At 35.3% G+C, this 24,272-nt stretch overlaps 1 protein-coding gene across 3 annotated transcripts in view; it reads right to left on the bottom strand.

Annotated features, from left to right (window-relative positions):
* Window positions 1-2,823: 2,823 nt before the first annotated feature.
* LOC125661864 (transient receptor potential cation channel subfamily M member 8-like) overlaps window positions 2,824-24,272 on the bottom strand; it is a 70,566-nt gene continuing 49,117 nt past the window's right edge. For 2 of the 3 annotated variants that reach the window (XM_056146372.1, XM_056146374.1), the window contains 8 exons: window positions 22,573-22,804; window positions 22,410-22,472; window positions 22,119-22,271; window positions 21,143-21,409; window positions 9,042-9,234; window positions 8,166-8,325; window positions 7,469-7,641; window positions 2,824-3,345 (listed from right to left, as the gene is read on the bottom strand). In XM_056146372.1, the coding sequence (XP_056002347.1) occupies window positions 3,233-3,345; window positions 7,469-7,641; window positions 8,166-8,325; window positions 9,042-9,234; window positions 21,143-21,409; window positions 22,119-22,271; window positions 22,410-22,472; window positions 22,573-22,804 (1,354 nt within the window). In that variant the 3' untranslated portion in view covers window positions 2,824-3,232. The remainder of the gene's footprint in view (window positions 3,346-7,468; window positions 7,642-8,165; window positions 8,326-9,041; window positions 9,235-21,142; window positions 21,410-22,118; window positions 22,272-22,409; window positions 22,473-22,572; window positions 22,805-24,272) is intronic. The other variant, XM_056146373.1, reaches the window with a different exon arrangement.

The following is a 24,272-nucleotide window of genomic DNA, read 5'->3' as shown; positions in this document are numbered from 1 at the left end:
GAATATGCGTAATAATGATATTAATCAATGGATATTTGGCGTCTATTAACTACGGCGGGCTATCTATTAAAAGAAAAACAGATTTTGCCATCAGATGCGAAAATACAATGAGTAGGTATATCTTTATGCTAGAAAGTACCGTCACGTCATTATGTAACTTGTGAGATATGCTATTTGCTTGTTAATCACTTTACGATACCAACCAATTCCGCGGGTAAAATTGTTGTCACAGTATGTCTTTTCTTCAAGCTCTCTGTAACGTTTATATCAGTTTTATAGTATAGTGCAGGAATCCAAGTAATTTCTTAAGATAGCGTTAAATTTTATTCCTGTAGCTTTTCACATTTTCAACCCTTCCAATCAATACATTTTGAACTGGGAATCATTTGGTTATTAACACACATATGCGTATACAGAGCTTGGTGTGATCCTGCGATAGCGTTTTCATACATCTCAGCTTTATAAAGTTCATGAATTTGGACTCTGATACCCACGTGGATCAATGTCAGTTTCAAGAAAATTATACCAAACAAATTGGATATGCCGCTCTTTGTCTCTATAATTAAGACATCGACTTATGTAATTATTAGGTATTTTAATGAATGTACATGCTCTGCAAAAAGGTTTTGTGGATTTGAAGAGTAGAAACGAAGATTTCTTTTAACAACAAGAGGCCCATGGGCCACATCGCTCACCTGAGTCACCTTGGTCCATATCAGAAGATTTTCCATATCTACATGTATTTGCATGTAAAACCGTAGTCCCTATTATGGCCCCAAACCTACCCCTGGAGGCCATGGTTTTTGCAAACTTGAATCTACACAATGTCAGAAAGCTTCCATGTAAATATGAACTTCTTTGGCCCAACGGTTCTTGAGAAGAAGACTTTTAAAGATTTTCCCTATATATTTGTATGTAAAACTTTGATCCCCTATTGTGGCCCCATCCTACCCCAGGGGGGGGGGGCATAATTTCAACAAACCTGAATCTGCACTATATCAGAAAGCTTTCATATAAATCTCAGCTTTTCTGGCTTAGTGGTTCTGGGAAGAAGATTTTTAAAGATTTTTCCTATATATTTGTATGTAAAACTTTGACCCCCTATTGTGGCCCCATCCGACCCCCGGGGGGGGGGGGGGGCATGATCTTAGCAATTTATAATCTGCACTATATCAGGAAGTTTTCATATAAATCTCAGCTTTTCTGGCTCAGTGGTTTTTGAGAAGAAGATTTTAAAAGATTTTTCCTATAAATTTGTATGTAAAACTTTGATGACCCCCTTGAGGCCCCATTCAATCCCCGGGGTCCATGATTTTAACGAACTTGAATCTGCACTATATCAACAACAACAAAAACGAAAAAAAAAACAAAAACAAAAAAACTTTGACCCCCTATTGTGGCCCCATCCAACCTCCGGGGGCCATGATTTTAACAATTTAGAATCTGCATTATATAAGGAAGCTTTCATATAAATCTCAGCTATTCTGGCTCAGTGGTTCTTGAGAAGAAGATTTTTAAAGATTTTCCCTATATATTTGTATGTAAAATTTTGATCCCCTATTGTGGCCCCATCCGACCCCCGGGGGCCATGATTTTAACAATTTAGAATTTGCATTATATAAGGAAGCTTTCATATAAATCTCAGCTTTTCTGGCTCAGTGGTTCTTGAGAAGAAGATTTTTAAGATTTCACCTATATATTTGTATGTAAAACTTTGATCCCCTATTGTGGCCCCATCCGACCCCCGGGGGCCATGATTTTAACAATTTAGAATCTGCATTATATAAGAAAGCTTTCATATAAATCTCAGCTTTTCTGGCTCAGTGGTTCTTGAGAAGAAGATTTTTAAAGATTTTCCCTATATATTTGTATGTAAAACTTTGATCCCCTATTGTGGCCCCATCCGACCCCCGGGGGCCATGATTTTAACAATTTAGAATTTGCATTATATAAGAAAGCTTTCATATAAATCTCAGCTTTTCTGGCTCAGTGGTTCTTGAGAAGAAGATTTTTAAAGATTCTCCCTATATATTTGTATGTAAAACTTTGACCCCCTATTGTGGCCCCATCCGACCCCCGGGGGCCATGATTTTAACAATTTAGAATTTGCATTATATAAGGAAGCTTTCATATAAATCTCAGCTTTTCTGGCTCAGTGGTTCTTGAGAAGAAGATTTTTAAAGATTTTCCCTATATATTTGTATGTAAAACTTTGATCCCCTATTGTAGCCCCATCCGACCCCCGGGGGCCATGATTTTAACAATTTAGAATTTGCATTTTATAAGGAAGCTTTCATATAAATCTCAGCTTTTCTGGCTCAGTGGTTCTTGAGAAGAAGATTTTTAAAGATCCTACCCTATTTTTACCTTTTCTTGATTATCTCCCCTTGGAAGGTGGCCTGGCCCTTTATTTTAACAATTTAGAATTCCCTTTACCTAAGGATGTTTTGTGCCAACTTTGGTTGAAATTGGCCCAGTGGTTGTTGAGAAGAAGTTGAAAATGTGAAAAGTTTACAGACGGACGGACGGACGCCGGAATACGGGTGATCAGAAAAGCTCACTTGAGCTTTCAGCTCAGGTGAGCTAAAAACATGTTAATTAGTTATTTGTACTTCTTACACCGTTCTTTGCTACGGATATGTATAATCAGAATTACACGATCCATGATCATTAATACTTATTCATTGAACAATATGATTTAAAGTATCGCATGTGAATCATTTGAGGCCGTTATTTTCATTCATTTATTTAATCAATCACATATACGTGTATGTTTTGTTTACATGACAGGTTCAAAATGAAATTTGAAAAAGAAACAAATAATATAGATGAGGATTTTATTGAGCACTCTTTACGTTGATCTTTGTAAAACTTCATTGAATCTTTCAACATATATACAGTGTATACATTGAAATTCATTTAATGAAAAAATAGAATTTCACCGAAATATGCAGTAGTAGTAAGAGAGATGATTTTTACCACAACCAATGTAAAGCATTTCATAAATTGCAAATGGCATAAGAATCTATAACTCTACATCTATAACATTGATCACAATACCTTTGTTTGTATCATGGGCTTCACACATAATGCTATTGTTACACACTCAAAGCATCTACTATAAAAATCACATGCTATTCTTAAACATCAACTCCAAACGTTTCGAAATCTCAAAGCTAATTCTGTCTTTCCTTTATAGCATGATTACACAAAATGACGATCACCTTCCTCACTACAGTTTATTGAGTATTCTGAATGCTGTTATCCTTTGGAAGTTTCTACGAAACGTCATGGCTTCATCTTTTTTCTTCTCTTTCTTATCGGCTTTGTCTGGGTCGCAACAGACTACAAAGGTTTTGAAAAAGTACAATGTATTCACTCAGTTTGAGAAATGCGAGTCGTGCATGTAAATAAAAGCAAAACACTATCATGTTTGTAGATGAATGGCGTATGTGCATGAATAAAGCAATGCTTACTTCAGACAGTTGATACACTGTTTTCGGGAGAAGACGCATGTCATTTATGCATTATAATTACCCTATTTAAGATATTTGGTGACTAAATGAAAACTTAGATGAAGTGAACTGAATAACATTCTGTCATGTCTTTTATCACAATTAATGAAATTTCTCTAAACTCTTGGGGTTTGATATTTAATAGAAATTTGAATAATTTCAAGTATGTCATAAGTTGTTCTGTGTTTACAGAACAGTTTTTTTTTTACCTCACTCTACGCACAGAGAAATATAACTCTGCATGATATGAATACTATTATATTATCAAAATCGTTGAAGACAGCATTGAATAATCAAGATATAACATATATTCTCTACTGGAAGACATTCTATTTTGTATTGCTTGTAGGAGTTATGAGATTGATCACTGTTCGTTATCTTCACCTTGCATTTGAAAAACATTTACAAGCCATGTAGCTTAGTAGTGAAATGGGGTACAAGTAACAAATGAAAGGCAAAGATAACGAACAATGATTTATCTCATAAATCCTACAAAGTATAAAGAAGTGTTGGGCAAACACATATCCCTGGAGAAACCAGAGGCGGTATCAGGTGCCTAAGAGGAGTAAGCACCCCTGCCGATTGGCTACACCCATCGTGAACGAACAAATCTAGTAGTCAGAATCAGTATCCAAGGGATTCTCCATACCACATCTTAAGGAAGTTAGTTCCAGAGATTTTCAGCATAACTGCTCAGGATGCTACAACTAAGTATTTACTGATTCAATATTGACCCCCATTGGTGCAAATTAATTACACATCTATTACTGAACCATATCCAGTTGAAAAAAAATATTACATTACAATATTACAGTTTGTTTCATCTAATATGTATTCTATTCTTATACTCCTTTACGTGTATTTCAGTTTTATGGTTTATGATACAAGTACTTGAACTGGATGAAATATTGCAATTTATTAATTTGGTTGATATATTTTTCCAAACTGACCACCAATTATTTTAAAAAGTCTTAATTAATTTACTCGAAATTTTTATATAAAAAATCAATATTTTCGTCAAAAATGTAAAACTTTGGTCTCAAACCCCTTCTTTATGAATTCCATTTTAAATATTAAGACAAGACCTTGAAAGTTATGTTAATTTACTCCTTATATGTCTTTTAAACTCTCAAATTCGATATAAAGAATGTTTACGTATATTAAGAGCAAAAAGGTGATTATTTACCTGTATTAATGATACATTTTTTTTTATCTGTATTGTTAGAAGACATGCTTATATATCTATGTTATGCAATGATTGATTTCTGTTGCTTATATTGTGTTGACACCAAAAGTGAAACCCAGTTTAATTGAATACATTTTAAGAGCCAAAAAGGTCCTGTTTAGAACAATTTAGGTCAATAACAAGCATTGCTATCCCATATTTTCTTCCCAATTCTCCTTCAACGTAGAAATTAAAAATACACTTCCCCGAAAAATTGACATTACTCCAAATATCAGGTGCGAGCCTCTTTAATGTTGAAAACCCGACAAATTTCTATCAAAAGTTGCGTGTATATTGACGAAATACATGAAAAAAATATGTTTAGCAGACTTTCCCAACTAACTAAAACTAGAGCATATCACTTAAAACACGCAGTGTCAACATACATATGTTTTGAGGCATTATTTTTATTTAAACAGTGGACATATGCATCTTTTATATGAATGGAAGAACATTTATTGTATTTGACAGTTTACAATAATTGTTCATCTACTGAACCATGCAGGTCGTTTCTAAGTGATGAAAATATACGTGTAGTAGTTCAAATGTTGACGTTGTAGCTCATCATATCCGGGAAATTGTGACATACAGATTTTTAATATGTTTTGATATGCTTTACATTTACACTCCAGCAATGATTTGACATCAAAATTAGGTGGGTTAGCGGACAATTTAAGAGTTAAATGACCCCTTCTATGTTCAAAACACTGAAGAAACGCGTTTTGGAAAACGGTGTCTAAACTTCCCATCCCTGCAAGTATGTTGAATTCATCATTTACATTACTTAATTGCCATTTCAAATGTCTAACAGAGTGGTTTTTGAAACATAGTTTAAAAAATCAAAGTTTTAAATAACTGAAAACGAGTTTCAGCGATTGCCGTAAACTTCAGGGATCGGTCTTGAAGTTTGGAAAATCAAAATTGTACCATGGAGCTTACTAAAAGGCGCATGACAATGCCGTGCCTCTGGCTATGAGAACGAAAGTATCAATTACCGATGATATATATGATGAATTCCTGTTTCGCAATTTGAAATAAATGTATAAGTCCAATATCTTAGTGATGGACTCGATATATCACACTAATCCACAGACTACGTCACATGACAACTGGCATGACGTCACAATAGATAAACAAAATCTGGCAAATGTAAAGTTATGTAGATGAAAACTATTTTCAAATTTTTTAACGCCCAGTCAGAGAATTTTAACCTAGGCTCGTGTTACATCTTTTGGGAAATTTTAATATTTCAAAACACTCGAATTCTGTATCCCTCGTCCCCTTGGCAATTTTTAATTCCTGGTAGTTTTTTAACAACACGAGACAGCCATGCGATGTGAGTGTTAACAAAATGAGGTATGTTTGTAATATTAAGTTTTTAATTTTGCCTTCAAAAAATCAGTCCGAATGAACAGGAATACGGAACTGCAATATTCATCAAAATGTCATTGGTTTCGTTGAACGTGTGATAACGTTCATGACTCGTGAATAACGTTTACAACGCTATTTGAAATGATATGGGGAATTACCTTAAAGTTTCAATATGTCACACTACCTCCACAGGAAGGTTGCATGCGATGTCGTTGTACCTTGAGGTTCCTTGTGTATTTAGTGGGATGTTTTAACAATCGGGGCTCAGATTTAAATCAATATTGTGGCTAATTTACAGACATTTTGACAATCTACCATATAAAAATTCATAATTATATGCATAAAAAAGGTAAATTGCATTAAAAGGTGAAAATAATAAACATTAATCAACCTCTCAACTTATATAAGAGACATAAAAAGGTTTGGCAAACATGGACCCCATCTCGGATTTAATGTTGCTGACCTGTTTCATTCCACGTTTAGGCATTTCTTTGCACACTGATTTTGACTATTGATAACTCCGTTAACCTGATGAAGATATAGGGCTCACAGCGGATATGACCGGCCCACAAGGGTTGCTTAGTGTCCTAGGCACCTAATCCACCACTGGTATATTCAGGGGTTCATGTTTGCAAAACTTTTAATTTTGTATTCCTTATTAGGATTTATTTGATTGATCACTGTTCGTTATCATGGCATTTTAATGTTCATGCACCAGTCAGAGTTGAGGTATAAATGGGTTGTGTAAAGAAATAGGACGACTGAGATGAGAAACATATGAATATGTAAAATATCCACGACAGCTTTAACATCTGATAAATGATTCAATTTGTCAATTGGTCACAAAATGTTTGGTGCGATTTATATCAATTGTTAGGTCATTCTTTGAATATTTTTGTTTACTAAAGAGTTTACCTGAGTAATATATAAGGACCAATGCAGATGTGACCGGTCTAGGTATTTACTCCTCAACCGGGGGTACTTACTCATCCTTCACACCTGATCTCACTTTCGGTATGTCCAAATGTCTATTCTTAATTTCAAATTCTGTTTTTCAATTATGAGACTGATCAATGTTCATTGTGATCACTTTTTCATCTTTCTCCAGTGGAACATTCGAATATGATATTAAAGATGAGGAGTTCTAGTTCAATGGGAAATATCGAGTCGAAAAGTAAATGAAAATAAATATATAGATTGTAATATGTTACATTGCATCGATTTTGTATTACGAAAGTAACAAGGAAGCAAATGTACATTTCAAAGTACATATGTAACAGTTTACAAAGTTATTTATCTCACGGTTTTGCTGGTTAGTAGATGTAGATGACGTTTTGAATTTACATTTAGATCTTACTTTTGCACTCCTCGAGGCAGCATCCTTTCCTGCCTGGGCAGCAGCAAAAACGATACGGAAGAAATATAATGTTGATAGGAGAAGGTATTCTCCATTCGTAATCACTGATGACGGTGTACCTCTCAAACCTCCATAATTTTTCGGAGTTCTCTTGAACCCTTTCAAATGTGTAGCTGCAAAAACATTTCAAATTTATACATATTGGATCATTGGAAGATGTAAAATAAGGCATATTGTGGGGAATACTTTGCTAGTATCGCCGTCACAGTTAGGATTCTTTATCATATCCACTTTTACAGTCACAGCTACAGTTGTAGACACAACTTTTTACTCCAAATGAAAAGCGTTTGATGAAGACATGATATCTGGATACTTGTGATATAAGTTGTAGGTTTGATGCAAGATGTGAGACCGGGATTAAGAATCTCCCGGTGGCAAAGCGAGCGCCCTAAGGCTACAAAAACCGTCAGCTTTTGACACTTACAGTTTGACAAATGTGATATATATAGATATCTTTTTTTTTCATTATCGACTTTCGAAAAGGATAAACATTTTTACCCCACTTACAAGCAACTTTATTATCATTGTCCATAATTTAGGCAGGACACTTGTAATTTATGACAAAATCGTACGTATTTGACTCATTAAGGTGACGCAGATGATCAGAAAAAATATCTTTATACAACACATGGCATACCTGAACATGGCAATAACGAGGTTAACCAACAGAAGATTAGAGAATAACATGTAGATTGCTGAAACGCCTAACACTGTCCAGTCTTCTTGAGGGCAACGCTCAATGGAAGAGTCGGACTGCCACACCGAAGTATTGTGAGAACAGTCTGATAGGTCTTTGCCTAGAGATGTCAAAAATATGTGATAACACAATTCGAAAGACTGCTCTTATTTTCATTAAAGTTGATGTTTGTTGACATATGAATTTGTTGATGTCATTGAATGAATAAACCCGTGACTTTTTTTACTGCAATAAACCACGATACTCGACCTAACAAAAATCAAACATGGGATCTAAAAACAGATTTCGCAATGTAAAACAGAAAAGCCCACAAAATGTTACCGTATTGAAAGGTAATTTCACAATTCTGCTCTAAATTGTTCATTGAAAAATCGAAAACAGATTCCTGGTTTTAACAGCATATCAACCATCATTGCCGTATTAATCAAGTGCGCATTGAAGCTTGAATGGTGAAGATAACGAACAGTGACAGATTTCATAACTACTACAAGCAATACAAAATAGATAGTTGGGCAAACACGAACCCCTGGACACACCAGAGGTGGGATCAGATGCCTAGAAGGAGTAAGCATCCCCTGTCGACCGGTCACACCCACTGTGAGCCCTATATCCTAATCAGGTAAATGGAGTTATCCGCAGTCAAAATCAGTGCACCAAGAACGGCTTAACAATCGGTATGTAACACCTCAGACAGCATTTGACCCAATGATAGGTTGTATTGACGAACTAGATAGTTATAATGACCATATAATTTGCGAAATGCTGACTTCAATTGAGACTGTTGAAGCCCCTGTATTAAAGAAATAACATTGTTACCTTCCAAAAAATCATTGAATAACTCTCCATAGAGTTGAAAATAGGGGTAGTAAATAATTTGCCAAATTCTCCACTTTGTCCAGTCACCATCCCACATGCCCTGATGATCCGGCCAGAGATTTGCGTGGTAGTAAATCCCAACTCCTATCACAATAAAGACTGCCACGAACAGGAAACCAAATAGATCCTTCAACTACAACATGGTAATATGTCAATGAACATTTATTCGCAAGGTTAAGAAATATAGATGTATGTTAATATATCATGTTTCAAACTATTATTTTATGCGACTTGATTTTTTTTGCGGTAGAGGTTATACTTACTTTTGTGTCTGTCCGTCCGTCAAACTCATATCTGGCAAACTTTTCATCAAATGTTCCTTTGCATAAACACTTTTCATCAAATGCCGTTTTAAAAAGTCAAGGTCACTCAGAACATAGAAACATATTACTACGAAGGAAATATAATAGATACCAACAGGTATTGGTCATCAAAGATGATCATAACGAACAGTGATTAATTTCATAAATCCTATAAGTAAAACAAAATAGATAGTTGGGCAAACACGGAACCCTGGACACACCAGAGGTGAGATCATTTGCCTAGGTGGAGTAAGCAGCCCCTGTCGACCGGTCACACCCTCCGTGAGTCCTATACTCTGACCAGGTAAACAGAGTTATATGTAGTCAAAATCAGTGTGCCAAGAACAGCCTTACAATCGGTATGAAACACGTCAGAGAACATTTGCCCCAATGACATGTTGTATTGGCAAACTAGGTCGTTATAACGACCATATTATTTGCTAAATGCTAATTTTAAACAAGATTTTTAAAACCCCTGTAACATTAACTTCTTTGTCAGTAGCCTATCTCGTATTTAAAAACTTATCTTACGCAGAACAAGTTCTTGCATATTGAATAAAGTGAGAGGCATCAACACGAGATGTAGGTGAAAATGAAATTTTGCTACATAGATGTGGACAATTGACGATGGAGAAGTTGAAGTAATCTCGTTTGTGATACAGCTGAGATGTTTGTTTGCCGTTAACATCTATGTTCAATAAAATATCCAAGTTTGAAACATATATGAAAGACTGCGGTATGTTTTATTTAGAGTTGATCGTGGTAAATCGAATTGACAGATAAATGAAAATAATTTTTGCTTATAGGTAAAACATCGTCGATATATCAGAATATTGTGTTCAACATCACCAACACAGTAGAAGCCTTTGAATAAATATCGTCTTTTAAGAACATAAAAGCAGGTCAGGTAATAAAAGACCATCATACGTTCCATCGGGAATTCCAACAGTCTGATCACAAAAAACGAATATATTGCTAAGGAGGAACGTCAGCATCTTTTAATATCAACTTCAGATTGGTGTTTTTGAATGACTAATCAATATGATTATACCCTTTCTTCATTTTTATTGAAGAAGTAACTATCTGTGATGCCAAAAAGTAAAGGATTTCCCGAGGATTGTTGAAAAGTTACCCAGTTTGATGTTGATTTGATAAATGTTTGTAATTTTGAGTTTGGTAAAAGATGTTTAGAATCCATATTTGATTTACAGTACTTCTGGTATATGATGTGATGCATTGCATTTCAAGTTTATCTTCCACAGCTGTTCTCGTGGGGATCAGGGTTAGTTAAAATAGTTCCTCAGTACCCTTTACTTCTCTTAATAGGCGACAAAATGGAGCGGTCCGTCATATGAAACCGTAAAGGCAGATGCCCCTTGTCACCACCGGTGTGGCACGATAAAAATCCCTCCCTGCTCGAAAGCTGTAAGCAGATCAAATTCGCTTTCAACAGCTATTAGCCTTTGTGTTCAAACGAGTTAAGCATTACTGAATGATTCAAATTTAAAGGGTCCACTACGCTTGCTGCGGATATTTATCAGAAATTTGATGTTTAAGGTAATTCCCCATATCACGTCAAATAACGTTAGAAATGTTATTCACGAGTCACGCACGTTGTCATACGTGCTACAAGCCCGATGATATTTTGATGAATATTGTAGACCCGTATCCCTGTCCATTCGGACTGATTGTTTGAAGCTAAAAATAAAAACAACATACGAATCTTGAAATTACAAACACACCGGTTATATACAAAGAAAGCTCGGGAGAGAGAATGTTTCCATGCATCGCTTAGTCTAAACTCTTCATACGCATTGCGTTACGATTTAGTCGTTTGGTAATTCCCGTGGTATTTCTGTACATATTACAGATTTTGATGCTAAATCGTGTTGCCAACCTTGACTATCTATTCTAAGTCATATCTGTATGATTGCGGATCATTAAATACGGGTAGTAAAATCGAATCTCCTACAACCAAATGCAAATACTCGTGCATTCACATATTTTTTGTGTTTTCCTGATAAATTATTTAAACCTGAAAGAATACGATGTCATCATATCTCATGACCTTAAAAATATACGCACATTATCAAGCTATATGACATTACAACCCCACCCCACCCCACTCCGATCTAGAACATTTGATATTTAATTATATGACAAAAATAGCTTCCAAGGCTCTCCGAATGCATAATAAATATGCATGTGTCCATATCTCTGATTTGTCTAATAATTTTAGGGCGTTCGACTAGATCATACGCTGGCAGATTTGTAACATTTATCTACACTAGGTATCATTTGTGTTCTTGTAAGTGTCCGTAGGTGTAACATATAGTTTTCCTTTATCTAAAAACTTTCTTGTCGGCATGTTTTAGTCAAGTTTATTTGATTCGGCATGTACGTGGTACTACATGTTGTTAACACTTACATCGCATGACTGTATCGTATAATGTTAAAAACGACCAGGAATAAAAAATAAATACCTAAGGGACGAGGAATGCAGAATTCGGTTTCTTTTAAATATTCGAATTTTCACAAATTCTTCCTGTAACACGAGCCTAGGTTAACATTCTCTGACTGGACGTTAACAAATGTAAAAATCATTTCGATCTACACAAGTTTATGTTGTTTCAAAGATCTTACGACGTAATTTGTTTTCAAACTCCCCTTCGATGCCTCAATTATGCACATGATCACATACACTCGACGTTATAATTATCTATATTAAAAATATCTTCCTATAAACAAAATATTCACAAGGTATATCACGCCGCCATCTTGATTTTCTTTTTACCAGCTGCATCCCTTTCAATTTTCAGCGAGATGATCGAAATGAAATAATAATCAGACCCTTACCCTTTTGGGGCAACTCTGTCAAGGTCTTACATCTCGCATCGCCATGGTGAACTCGAAATGAAGTCCATTCTTCGGCTATAATCAACTGTCAAACACCGTCTACTGCTTTTCAAATGCGACAAACCGTTGAATTGAAGACGGAATTTGACATAATTATGCAAATAAGAATTCCATTGATGTACCCTCTGCCATTGTGCAGGGGTGGGGGGGGGGGGGGGTAGGGGGTCGACATTGAATGCAGGATAGTATACAACCCTGCAAACAATAAAACTCGGGCACCAGTGTGTGGTTTTGCGACAGGCTGGCGCGGAAAGTTTAGTCAATCCATCGCAATGACAAAACAACATTGGGGATGATATGACCCCCCCCCCCCTCCTCCTTTTCTCTCGACTCCAACCCACTTAGTTTTGTCAACCAGTGTGACAACACTGAAAATTTACAGACATGTTGCTGTATATATATCAATGTGAACTTTTGAGAGTATGCTCACGTGAACGCGTGTGTGGGTGTTAATTCAGTTATTGTGAAGTTTTCTTAAATGGTATGCATGACATCTACTATCAACTAATCAATCAATACAACGTTTATTGTGTTATCATGTTTAACGTTGAAAAGAAGAAGATATATACCACGGGATATAGTGTTCAAGATCTATTACCTCGCTAACATATTCACAGTTAATTATAATATTTTTAATTTTCTCGACCAATGAAAACTGGGATATCCCGAAATTATGTCAACTTCCGTCCTCACTTTGAGAAGCAGTAAACGGTGTTTGACGATTGATTATAACCGTTGAATGGACTGTTTTTAGTTCACCGTGACGATGAGAGAGGTAAGACCCTGACGGCGTTGTTTCTGAACTCTACGGTTCTAATCATCTTTTTACACAGAACTTTTCCTCGAAAATTGTAATTAATGCAGCTGGTAAATAAGAAAACCCAGATGACGGCGTGATATACCTTGTGAATATTTTGTTTCTAGGAAGACAATTTTTAGCTCTTCTGAGCCAAAGGCTCAAAGAGCTAATGCTATGGCCATTTGTGCGGTGTGCGTAAACTTTTTAGAAAAAGGGCTATAACTCAAGAACCCCTTGGCCAATTTTTTTCAAATTTGTTACAGGGTATCATTGGCCCAAGGGCTTTCATGCATACTAAATAGAGGGATGTGACCCTTTAACAAGGGGAGATAATCAGGAAAATACAAACAAAAGTAGTGGTTGCTAAAAAATCTTCTTCTCAAGAACCACAGGGCAGATTATCACCAAACTTACACATAAGGATGAGGATATGTTGTAGATTAAAAATTGTTCAAGGCATTACCCTGGGGCAAAGGTCGTGGTCTCAAGGTCACTTCAAAGTTGACCTAAATTAAAAATTTTTTTAAATTCCTTAAATCTTAGATATTTTAGTCATTATAAAGACTAGGATCATCAAATTTTGACAATTGATGCATCTTAGGACCTTGTGTCAAGTAGTCTCAAAAGTAGGTCATGGTGACCTACTTTATGAATTTTGCAGGTATTTATTTTAAAATTAATTTTGATGCATATCTTGGACACTTTGAAGCCTATGATCATCAAAACTTGTCAGTTGGTGGATCATGGGACCTTGAAATGCGTCAAATGAAAAATAGGTCACTGTGACCTACTTTCTGAATTTTATGGCTTATCATTTATAGATATATTTTAAGTTGTTATTTCAAATACCGAGAGGTTTAGAATCATCAAATCTTGTAAGTTGATGCGTCTTGAGGCCTTGAAACATATTTATAAAAAAGTAGGTCACAGTGACCTACTTTTTGAATTTTGCAGATATTCAAATTTCACATTTTCAATTTTAGATGCATATTTTGGGCTCTGTAAAACCTAGGATCATCAAACTTTGTCAGTTGATGCGTCTTCAGTCTTCGGTTTGTGTCGACCAAAAAGTAGGTCACCGTGACCTACTTTTGGTATTTGACAGCTAAATTACTATATTTCAGACACTATTTGACCTACAATCATCAAACTTTGTCAGTTGATGCATCTTGAGTCTACGGAGTGTGTCGACCAAAAAGTAGGTCACCTTGACCTACTTTTGGAATTTGACGGCTATATTTATATATTTCAGATACTATTTGACTTACCGTCATCAAGCTTTGTCAGTTGATGGGTCTTGCATGTTCGAAGGGTTTCGACCAAAAAGTAGGTCAACTTGACCTACTTTTGGAATTGGACGGCTATATTTATATATTTCAGATACTATTTGACCTACAGTCATCAAACTTTGTCAGTTGATGGGTCTTGCATGTTCGGAGTTCGCTGACCAAAAAGTAGGTCACCATGACCTACGATTGGAATTTGACAGCTATATTTCAATATTCAGATACTAATTGGCTTAAAATCATCAAACTTTGTCAGTTGATATTTCTTGGGTTCTCAAAATGTGTAAACCAAAAAGTAGGTCACATTGACATATTTTTTTGAATTCTTAGGATTTAACTAAAGATTTAGAATACTAAGAGGCTAAGAATAGAAATGGTGGGGTTGTACAATTTATCAGAAGAGCGATTCTAGGCCCTTGGGCCTCTTGTTGATATAGATTTTTAAAACGTCGAGTGCCTGTGCAATAGATTTGCGACCAAACAATGTAGTCTGAATTGATTTTATTCATCAATATTGACGTCATGTCAGTATTCATGTGATGAAGTCTATGGATTAGTCTGATATTTCGAGTTTATGGACAGTGAATCACTGTGTGATTGGACTATAGATTTATTATTTCACTATGCTAAACAGGAATCCATCATGTATATCATCGGTCATTGATACTTTCTTTCTCTTAGTGAAAGGCACGGCATTGTCTTGCGCCTTTTAGTACACTGTAAGCTCAATATTACGGTTTTGATTTTCAAAACATCAAGTCCGATCCCTAAACCTTACGGGAATCAAAGAAAGTGGTTTTCAGTTATCAAAACCTTTAATGTTTTAAACTGTTTTAAAAACAACCCTGTAATATTTCTTGAAATGGTAATTTACTAATGTAAATGATGAATTAAACATGTTTCCAGGGATAAGAATTTTAAGCACCGTTTTCCAATATGCGGTTTTTTTAACATAGAGGGGGTCATTGGGCTCTTAAATTGTCCGCTGCCCCATTTACTTTCCATATCGAATGATTGCTGCAATGTAAAGGTTAAACATATTAAAATGTTTTAAAAATCTGTAGGGCCTAGAAGTCACAAATTTCCAGATATGATAGACGTATGAAGTCAAAAGTTGGACTACTATACGTGCATTTTCATCACTTTGAAACCAGCAGCATGGCTCAGTAGATGAATAGTTATCAAAAACAATAAAAATCAATCAATTTTCTTCAATTCATATAAAACAAACATATATCCACTGTTTAAATAAAGCGAATGCCTAAAAAAATGTATACTGACACTTCCGTGTTTTTAAGTGGTTTTTCTATTTTTAGAATTGGCTGTACTCTGGGGAAGTCCACTAAGCACATGTTTTCATGAATTTGGTCAATATACATCCTCGACAAAATACATGCGAATTTTGATAAAAAATCTGTCGGATTTCCAATATTAAAATGTGGTATGGGAATTACCTTAAATACGGTTGGCTCGTTTGAACTCAAGGGCTAACAGCTGATGAAAACGAATCTGAGATCCCGAAACGGATGATCACCATTCATCGAAATATTGTGAAGGTGACCACAAACAGCAATATTTAAAAGGCGATCCTAAGATCAACTGTAACGGATGACAAATGCATAAAATCCAACGTAATGAAGTTAAAATGGAGAAAATGGTGTATGTTAACAACGGCGACCTAATTTTCGGTTCTTTGACTTCTTTTTTTCAAAGTTTCTGTGAAATCAAGTAACCGATTTATGTATTACAAAATAGAACAATATTCTGGCTTTCGATTGGGAACTTTGTTTAATCATTATACCGATTAATACCGAAGTTTTGAGAGTTTGAAGCGAACAATCGAGAATTTAATGGCTGCTTTGCTAGTTCCCTTCTTGCTATATAATATATATACCAGTTTGTTCAGATTGTGTTAACACTCTGCGCTCGTAGTGGTTATCAGTTCACTATAGGTGATTTGCGAATGCAAGTACTGAAAATTAGTAAAGAGAGCTAGGTTTTATAGTGTATAACATTCATTGTATCTAAAACCTGTAATTCAAAACAAAATATTCTTAAGTATGATAGGTGCACATAAGGAACAGTGATCAATCTCAAAAATCCTGTAAGCAATACAACATAGATGGGTGGACAGACACGGACCCCTGGACACACCAGAGGTGGGATCAGGTGCATAGGGGGAGTAAGTATCCCCTATCGACCGGTCATACCCGCCGTGAGCCCTATATCCTGATCAGGTAAACGGAGTTGTCCGTAGTCAAAATCAGTGTGTTAAGAACGGCCTAACAATCAGTATGAAGCAAGTCAGACAGTATTTGACCCAATGATAGGATGTATTTGCAAACTAGATTGTCATAACGACTACAACATTTGCAAAATGCTGAGTTTAAACGATATTGTTGAAACCCCCGTGTCAGCGTCTTGTTTGTTAGCAGCATGTCTCGCATTAAAAACTGATGATTAGCAGAATATGTTTTTGTGTGTCGAATCACTTGAAAAATATAAGTGACAATGGAACATTGATACATGTTGCGTACATGTATATTACTATTTGCATTAAATTGACTTAGATTGTTTTAGAGAGTTATGTTTACTTGTTAAGACACCTGTGGCTTAGATTGCTCTTGACCTCATGTTAATTTCGATAGAAAGATGACGTAATAGCTGCATCATCGTCTTTCAAGATTCTGCTAGAAAAATTCATTTTGATTATAAATACACTGGAATTCTGATGATCAAAAGAAGCTCTAGTTAGACACTTTTTATGCACTTGAATTTTTTATTGATAATGGAAACTAGGATTTTGGAATTACTATTTTTGTATGTGTAAATTTTGTTCGGATTTATTGTTCAACTACCGTAAGTTAGTAGTTTACTGTTGATATAATTTTCTATCAATTATCAATTGTAAATAAATATCATTGTTTAATTGTCTTTTGTTAGTAAATTCTGCTGCGCTATATCAAAGGTGTGTTCTGATCCATAAGACTATATAACTAGAGCAAAGCTCGTTGCAAAGCAACGAGAGGTCTTCCGTCGGAGCTGTGTGACATAAAAACCTTGAACTTGACCATATGTCCTTGGATCAGGTCCTAATGCAGCCTCAGTTAACATGAAAACATGTTGTAAGTATGAAATCTAAATGTTTCTTCATTAATTGATATGGCCAGGACAGGGTTTGTATTTTCTAAAAAGTGAACTTGACAATGTGACCATTGGTCAAGGCCAGGACATATTCTTTGATCATATGGAAACTTATTATCAGTATTAATTTTAAAAAATTGCCATTAGTAAGATATATTAAGACTCTAATCAATTTTTAATTTTTAGACCTTTAGAAATGGTGCAAATGACCTTACATCAGGAATATTCATGTTATGGTCATTAATAATCTTTATGTGAAGAATGAGCTTACGGTGTATTTTTAAAATTAAATGAGATTTTAATACAGGAACCGTACATGAGTATGTGTGTGTAGGATCTAACTTTCGCCTTCTTTCCCTCTTGATATTTTATACGTAACATCACCCCGGGAAAACTATTTGAAATAGTTATCCAGTGATTTTACAAAAGACGAATACAAGTTAAGTTTTTAGAAAGAAAATAATCAACTGTGACAGGAAGATAAGTACTGTAACGATAAAAATAGTTTGGCTACGCTGGAGATTCTGACTTCTCGTATGTAATTATGAAATAGTTTGAGAATTTAATATATATCATTGAAATGAAGCTATAAAGGTGTACTATAAATTTTTATCGTTAGGTGTTTCATACATTTTTACTACTCAAGTACATGCGTGTATGATCTCATTCCACGATCCAGTCGTTTGAGGCGCTCGGGTATGTGGGATTAAATACTTTCAGCATTTAACTTTTCAGTCCCAATAATGAAGAAAAAATTACTATTTCAATTTATGAAATTTATGGCTCAGGACATACAATAAAGGTTTATATCTGTTACCAATATTTTATCATACAACAAACTTATGATAGCATAATATTCAGACTGAAGAGAATAATTCATTGAGTTTGAATTATTTATACATACAAATCAAATAAATTGCTCTCAGATCTTGAATATTTTATTAAACTTTAATATCTATCTGCGTAAATACATGTAGGTATATTATGTACAAAGTGCGCACAGAAGTCGCGTATGAATTTCACGCCAGGGGCACGTGCCGAAATTACATAATTTGGACCAGGAGTCCTGAATCAATGTTTAATCAAAGTCATTGTTTTTAAAAAATAAAACAACAAATCATTTGAAATGAGACTGGTCGGCCATGGGTTTCTGGATATTCTATACTCATGTTTAGATTGGGTTTAATGATGATTATAAACTACTGATTTCAAAACATGTTCAGAAATAATTCATTATGTTTGTAAAATGTATCCATTTTCTTTTTCACAACGAAGAATTTGAGTAAAGCTTGTGTGTTCAGTTAAAGTAGTGTGAAATCACAGATCGCTACTCCAGCAGCGATGAATCTCCGATATTATACACACATTCAATTAGACATGATTGAGAAACGAACTGTATATTTAATTGCAGATTTTCAAATTGATGCTTGACTCAATGTTCTAGAGTTTTGAATTTAAAACAAATCAAACATAAGACTAGGGACATATAAACAAATGCAAGGTGAAGATAACGAACAGCGATCAATCTCATAACTCCTACGAGCAATACAAAATAGATAGCCGGGCAAACACGGACCCCTGGACAAACCAGAGGTGGGATCAGGTGCCTAGGAGGAGTAAGCATCCCCTGTTGACCGGTCACACCCGCCGTGAGCCCCATATCCTGATCAGGTAAACGGAGTTATCCGCAGTCAAAATCAGTGTGCCAAGAACGGCTTAACAATCGGTATGAAACACGTCAGACAGCATTTGACCCAATGCGAGGTTGTATTGACGAACTAGATCGTTATAACGACCATAGAATTTGCGAAATGCTGACTTCAATCGAGACTGTTGAAATTCCTGTACCATCAACTTATAAGTCTTCATATTGCAATCCATTTAGCTGTCTTGTATACATTCCCGGAAACACTGGATTATTCGAAAAATCCAATATGATAAAAAACATAACATTCTGTGTTATATTTAGGACGACAATGTTTGCTTTGTGTACATGCCCTGGTTCACACGCGATGGTTCCTCGAGGCGGTTACGTAATTGTAAACAAAAACAAACACCGAGGTGTATGTAAGATGCGTGTAGTTAATGACTGAGTTATTATATGCTTGAAGGTTTGTTTCTTCAATTAAATATATCGTTGTTTTAATAACAAACGTAGAAGAGATAACCTTTTCCTCTTTTTTTCTTTGGAACGATTGTTTATATTAAAGCTACTAAATAATAAAAAAAGAAAGTTGTCGATAGATGATTTTTAAAGGAACCATAGATCACGTTAAAACCTTATTTTAAAAGAATATTAGCATTCCATGAAGTCAGATTTATCAATTAAAGCAAGTTTATTTAAGTTAAACGCATATTTTTCACCCTTCACCTAACTAATGACACGGTTACCTGTTTGCGGGTCAAGCTTTTTACTAATATATAACACAATACTCGAGCAAAATATTATGTTTATGAGATGAATAAGATGTTAAAGAACAACTTCTCCAGCGAAAGCCATATCGAAATATTTAACGTTTTTTAGTTATACAGCGAAAACTTTGAAAATCCACAGATCCCTAATTTAAGGGATAAGCCCCTTTTTATGGATATTAAAAGACATCTCTTAATATTTTGCACAACTTTTGTTCTACACGTCTTAACAAAATATTTTTAGTTTAAAAGATACAAAGGAAATATGTGTATTTTTTTTTTTTTTTTTTTTTTTTTGCTGCTTTAGGCGTCCTAATTTTTTAACCCTGTCAACCACCATTTCGAACGCTGTAATCAAAAAACAAAAAACGATGTGCACAACTACAATGCTCCTACTTTTCATTTTCAATGCATTTTCTGCTCAAGCATATACAGTCTCGGAGCCTTTGTCTGGAGACCAAATCCCCTAAAATTTCATTCAGAGGAAAATAACTCGTGAACAGAAGGGAATTTCTGTAATGTAGTACATGATTTGAAAATTGTTTTGTAAAGTTTATAAACCCTGACAATTTGAGCAAAATCCATGCAGAAATGAGCGAGATATGAAGCTTCAAAGTTAGCGTCTAAGGAATAAAAAGAAGAATAAGAATAATCTTAACCAGCACAATCAGTAGAAGGCCTTCCGTTGTTACGGAATACCTTGATAATCCTAACCAGCACAATCAGTAGAAGGTCTTCCGTTGTTACAGAAGACCTTAAATATGGAAAGTTGACGATGGAGAAGCTGAAATTATCCCGTTTATAAGTCGAGTTGTTAGTTTGCCGTTAATGTCTACTTTCAATAAGATATCTACGTATGAAGCAGAAGTGGACAACTCTGTGGTGTCTTTTAGTTCGAGTTCACAGGGATATATCGAATTGACATATGAATGACAATTATTATTGTTAATATATGACACGTCGTCGTTAGATCTAAATGTCGAATTGAAGACCACAGCAAGAGATTTTGTATTCTCACTTAGACGTTTTTTAATGAAATCTGCTTCAAAAGATTATAAAAACAGGTCAGCTAATAAAGGAACACAATTCATGCCCATGACCATTCCAATATACTGTTTGAAGACTGATCACCAAAGACAAGCATACTGTCAATATATTACTTTACATTTGAAAATGACGTACCATTTCCTTGATCATAATAAGAGTAGGTCCCAGTCTCCTGTGGATGAGAAATACTTCAAGAAACCTCAGATACATGACAAGAAGCGATAGGGAAAACATTCTCCTGGCAATGGTAAAGGTTTCGGAGGGGTACATGTGACGCACTAACAACGCTGTAATCAGTAAGGCGTAGGACAAAAGATCCACCACGTTCCAGAAGTCATAAAGGTATCTTTTCGTCCGGGAGTAGTAACTACGATGTGAACGACCTTTTACATCAAGGCATCCCTAGATGATGGTCAAGCATTTGATGTCAATTAAGTTTAGAAAACATATCGAATCAAAGATGATACTCAGCTCTTAGACTCAATTGAAAATAGGTAAGATCTGTAATTTTTCTACAACATTAGAACTATAGATAATGCACGTGTCTATCGGATCAGACCATTAAACAAAAGTCACATAACACGTCATTTATCCTATCGGCATATGTTAATCTCTTACCATCACAAATGTATCCACAAAATTGGTCATGCTTATTAAGGAATTATTACATTTATGTGATAGTTCAATGTACAGAAAACATATGAACGGAATTATAATCAAATTGGTTTTGCATTATTAAAATCATACTCAAACGCCAGTAACTGTACTATAACATCACACATGTAGACCTATGACTGGCACGCGAGCTCATTGTCGTGCCAATTACACTGTTCCTCTGCATTAAAGTCATATATGTAACATCAAAATTTGTAAATGCCGCGTGTTTGACAAAGACACATCACTACCTAATTTTACGCCGTCTGCTTGAGGTGACCTGGGGAAATTCCAACTCAATACTTCTCTGTCATGAAACAAAAGCTCTCACTAATAAGCGACTGGGGCGGTTGAGATATTTACAAAACTGTCCCAAAGTATGTGTGTGTCCTAAAACAGAAGATTTTACTATTGTACATGTATGTAAAGTATAGTTTCAATGCAATGTGATGCTTACAAAACAGCTGATGAGCTCCTCAATGAAATCACCCGCACCCCAGAAATACACATAGTATTCAAAGATTCTGGCGATGTCCTGGACGTAATACTCAGTACTTATGCTGGTCAGTACAAAGGCACTATACATCACCAACATAGACAAAAACATAATCTACAAAAAGGAAACAAAACGAGCATATATTTGATTTTCATGATATGGTCGCGATGAGAAATAGTAACCTCATATAAGAATTATATTATAAGTTTTTGAGTATATGAATGCACATTTTATGGATGATATAATACGTACATAGTTGTAAATGTATTTTGTCAGTGGTGCTGTGAAGAACTTCTTGGGTCTTCGGAATGCAGACTAAAATACAATCAGAACAGTGATGATTCAGTTCACTTCGATGATAAAAATTGTGAATGAAAAAAAAAACCCACCAAAATGTTTGCAATAAAATTCTTACTTTTAAAAATGGCACAAAGTCGGGGGCAAGGTTGTTGTACCACTGTTTATTCATATTCTTCTGAGAACACGTGTGCGCCACTACGTCATACATGAAGTTTTCATATGCAAAGGTCAAAGGACTGGATTCTATTCCCCAGACCACGGCCTCGTCGTCCATCAGATCAATGGCGTGTTTCGTGTTCTCTTCGTACATGCGATCCATGATTGCAATACAACGTTGTTCAAACAATCTACGATGAGAATTAAAATACAAAGTCACATGGTTTTAATTCATAATGACGGCATCACTATTCTTTCAGGAAAAATTTGAAAATACGAACAATCTCATAATTCCTTTTAAATATAATATAAAAATGACGTGTACGAAAAACAATCCTGGAAATATCGGAGAGATCGGGTGTTTAGGAGGAATACATATCCCATGCAATCGGTCACACCCGCTGCGAGCACGATATCTAAATCAGGTGAATGAAATAATCCGTAGTCGAAATATATGTGCATAGAACGGCCTAACAATTGATATAAAACACTTAGACGGCATTTAGCCCAAATCACACGTTATATTGGTAAATTAGGTCGTTGTATTGCTCATAGTATTTGCAACATGCTGCTTTTAAATGAGATTGTTGAAACCTATGTAACATCAACGCATTGTGTATTAATTCAGATGAGACAAATAAACACCATTTGTAGGTGAGAACATGAGTACAATATGCGCCCGTTGGACAGTGAAATTCAACCTGGAAGCATATTGTGCTCTCTGAATTGATACACAACATATTCTGAATAGAAAATCCTTAAATTGGGTCATGTTGTACCAATCCATCTGACATGTGAACTAATTATGTATTTATTTAACAAAGGCCATAAGCGCCGAGCATAGGCCGATATTTTGAAGCCCTTCACCGGCAGTGGTGACGTCTCCATATCAGGGACGTTGAACAATATACAATCAATGATCCATACGTCGAACTGATAATCCCAGTGAACTCGAAATAAAAGACACCACAGAGTCGTCCACTTCTGCTTCATACTTAGATATTTTATTGAAAGTAGACATTAACGGCAAACTGACAACTCAACTGTATGACAAACGGGATGATTTCAGCTTCTCCATCGTCAACTTCCCACATTTATGTAGCAATATTCCATTATCACCTGCATATGGTGTTTATATATCTCAACTGATTCGATACACAAGAGCTTGTTCTGCGTATGGTGACTTTTTAAATCGACGCAGGCTACTAACAAAATTGATGGTACAGGGGTTTCAACAATCTCGTTTAAAGTCAGCATTTTGTATGATCATTATAACGATCTAGTTTCTCAATACAACCTATCATTGGATTAAATGTTGTCTAAGGTGTTTCATACTGATTGTTAAGCTGTTCTTGGCACACTGATTTTGACTGCGGATAACTTCATTTACCTGATTAGGATATAGGGCTCACAGCGGGTGTGACCGGTCGATAGGGGATGCTTACTCCTCCTAGGCATCTGATCCCACCTCTGATGTGTCAAGTGTCCGTGTTTGCCCTACTATCTATTTTGTATGGCTTACAGGATTCATGAAATTGATGTATGTTCGTTATCTTCACATTTTAAATATGTCCTTACAAATGACGTAATATCAACTATTATCATGATGGTGCAAATTATTGATATCAATCATGTTTGATTTTAATCAGGAAGTGAACA

The sequence above is a fragment of the Ostrea edulis genome, chromosome 8 (genome assembly GCF_947568905.1).
Source record: "Ostrea edulis chromosome 8, xbOstEdul1.1, whole genome shotgun sequence".
Classification (NCBI taxonomy): Eukaryota; Metazoa; Mollusca; class Bivalvia; order Ostreida; family Ostreidae; genus Ostrea; species Ostrea edulis.
Note: the sequence above shows the minus strand (reverse complement) of the source record. Positions and strands in the feature narration are given on the sequence as shown.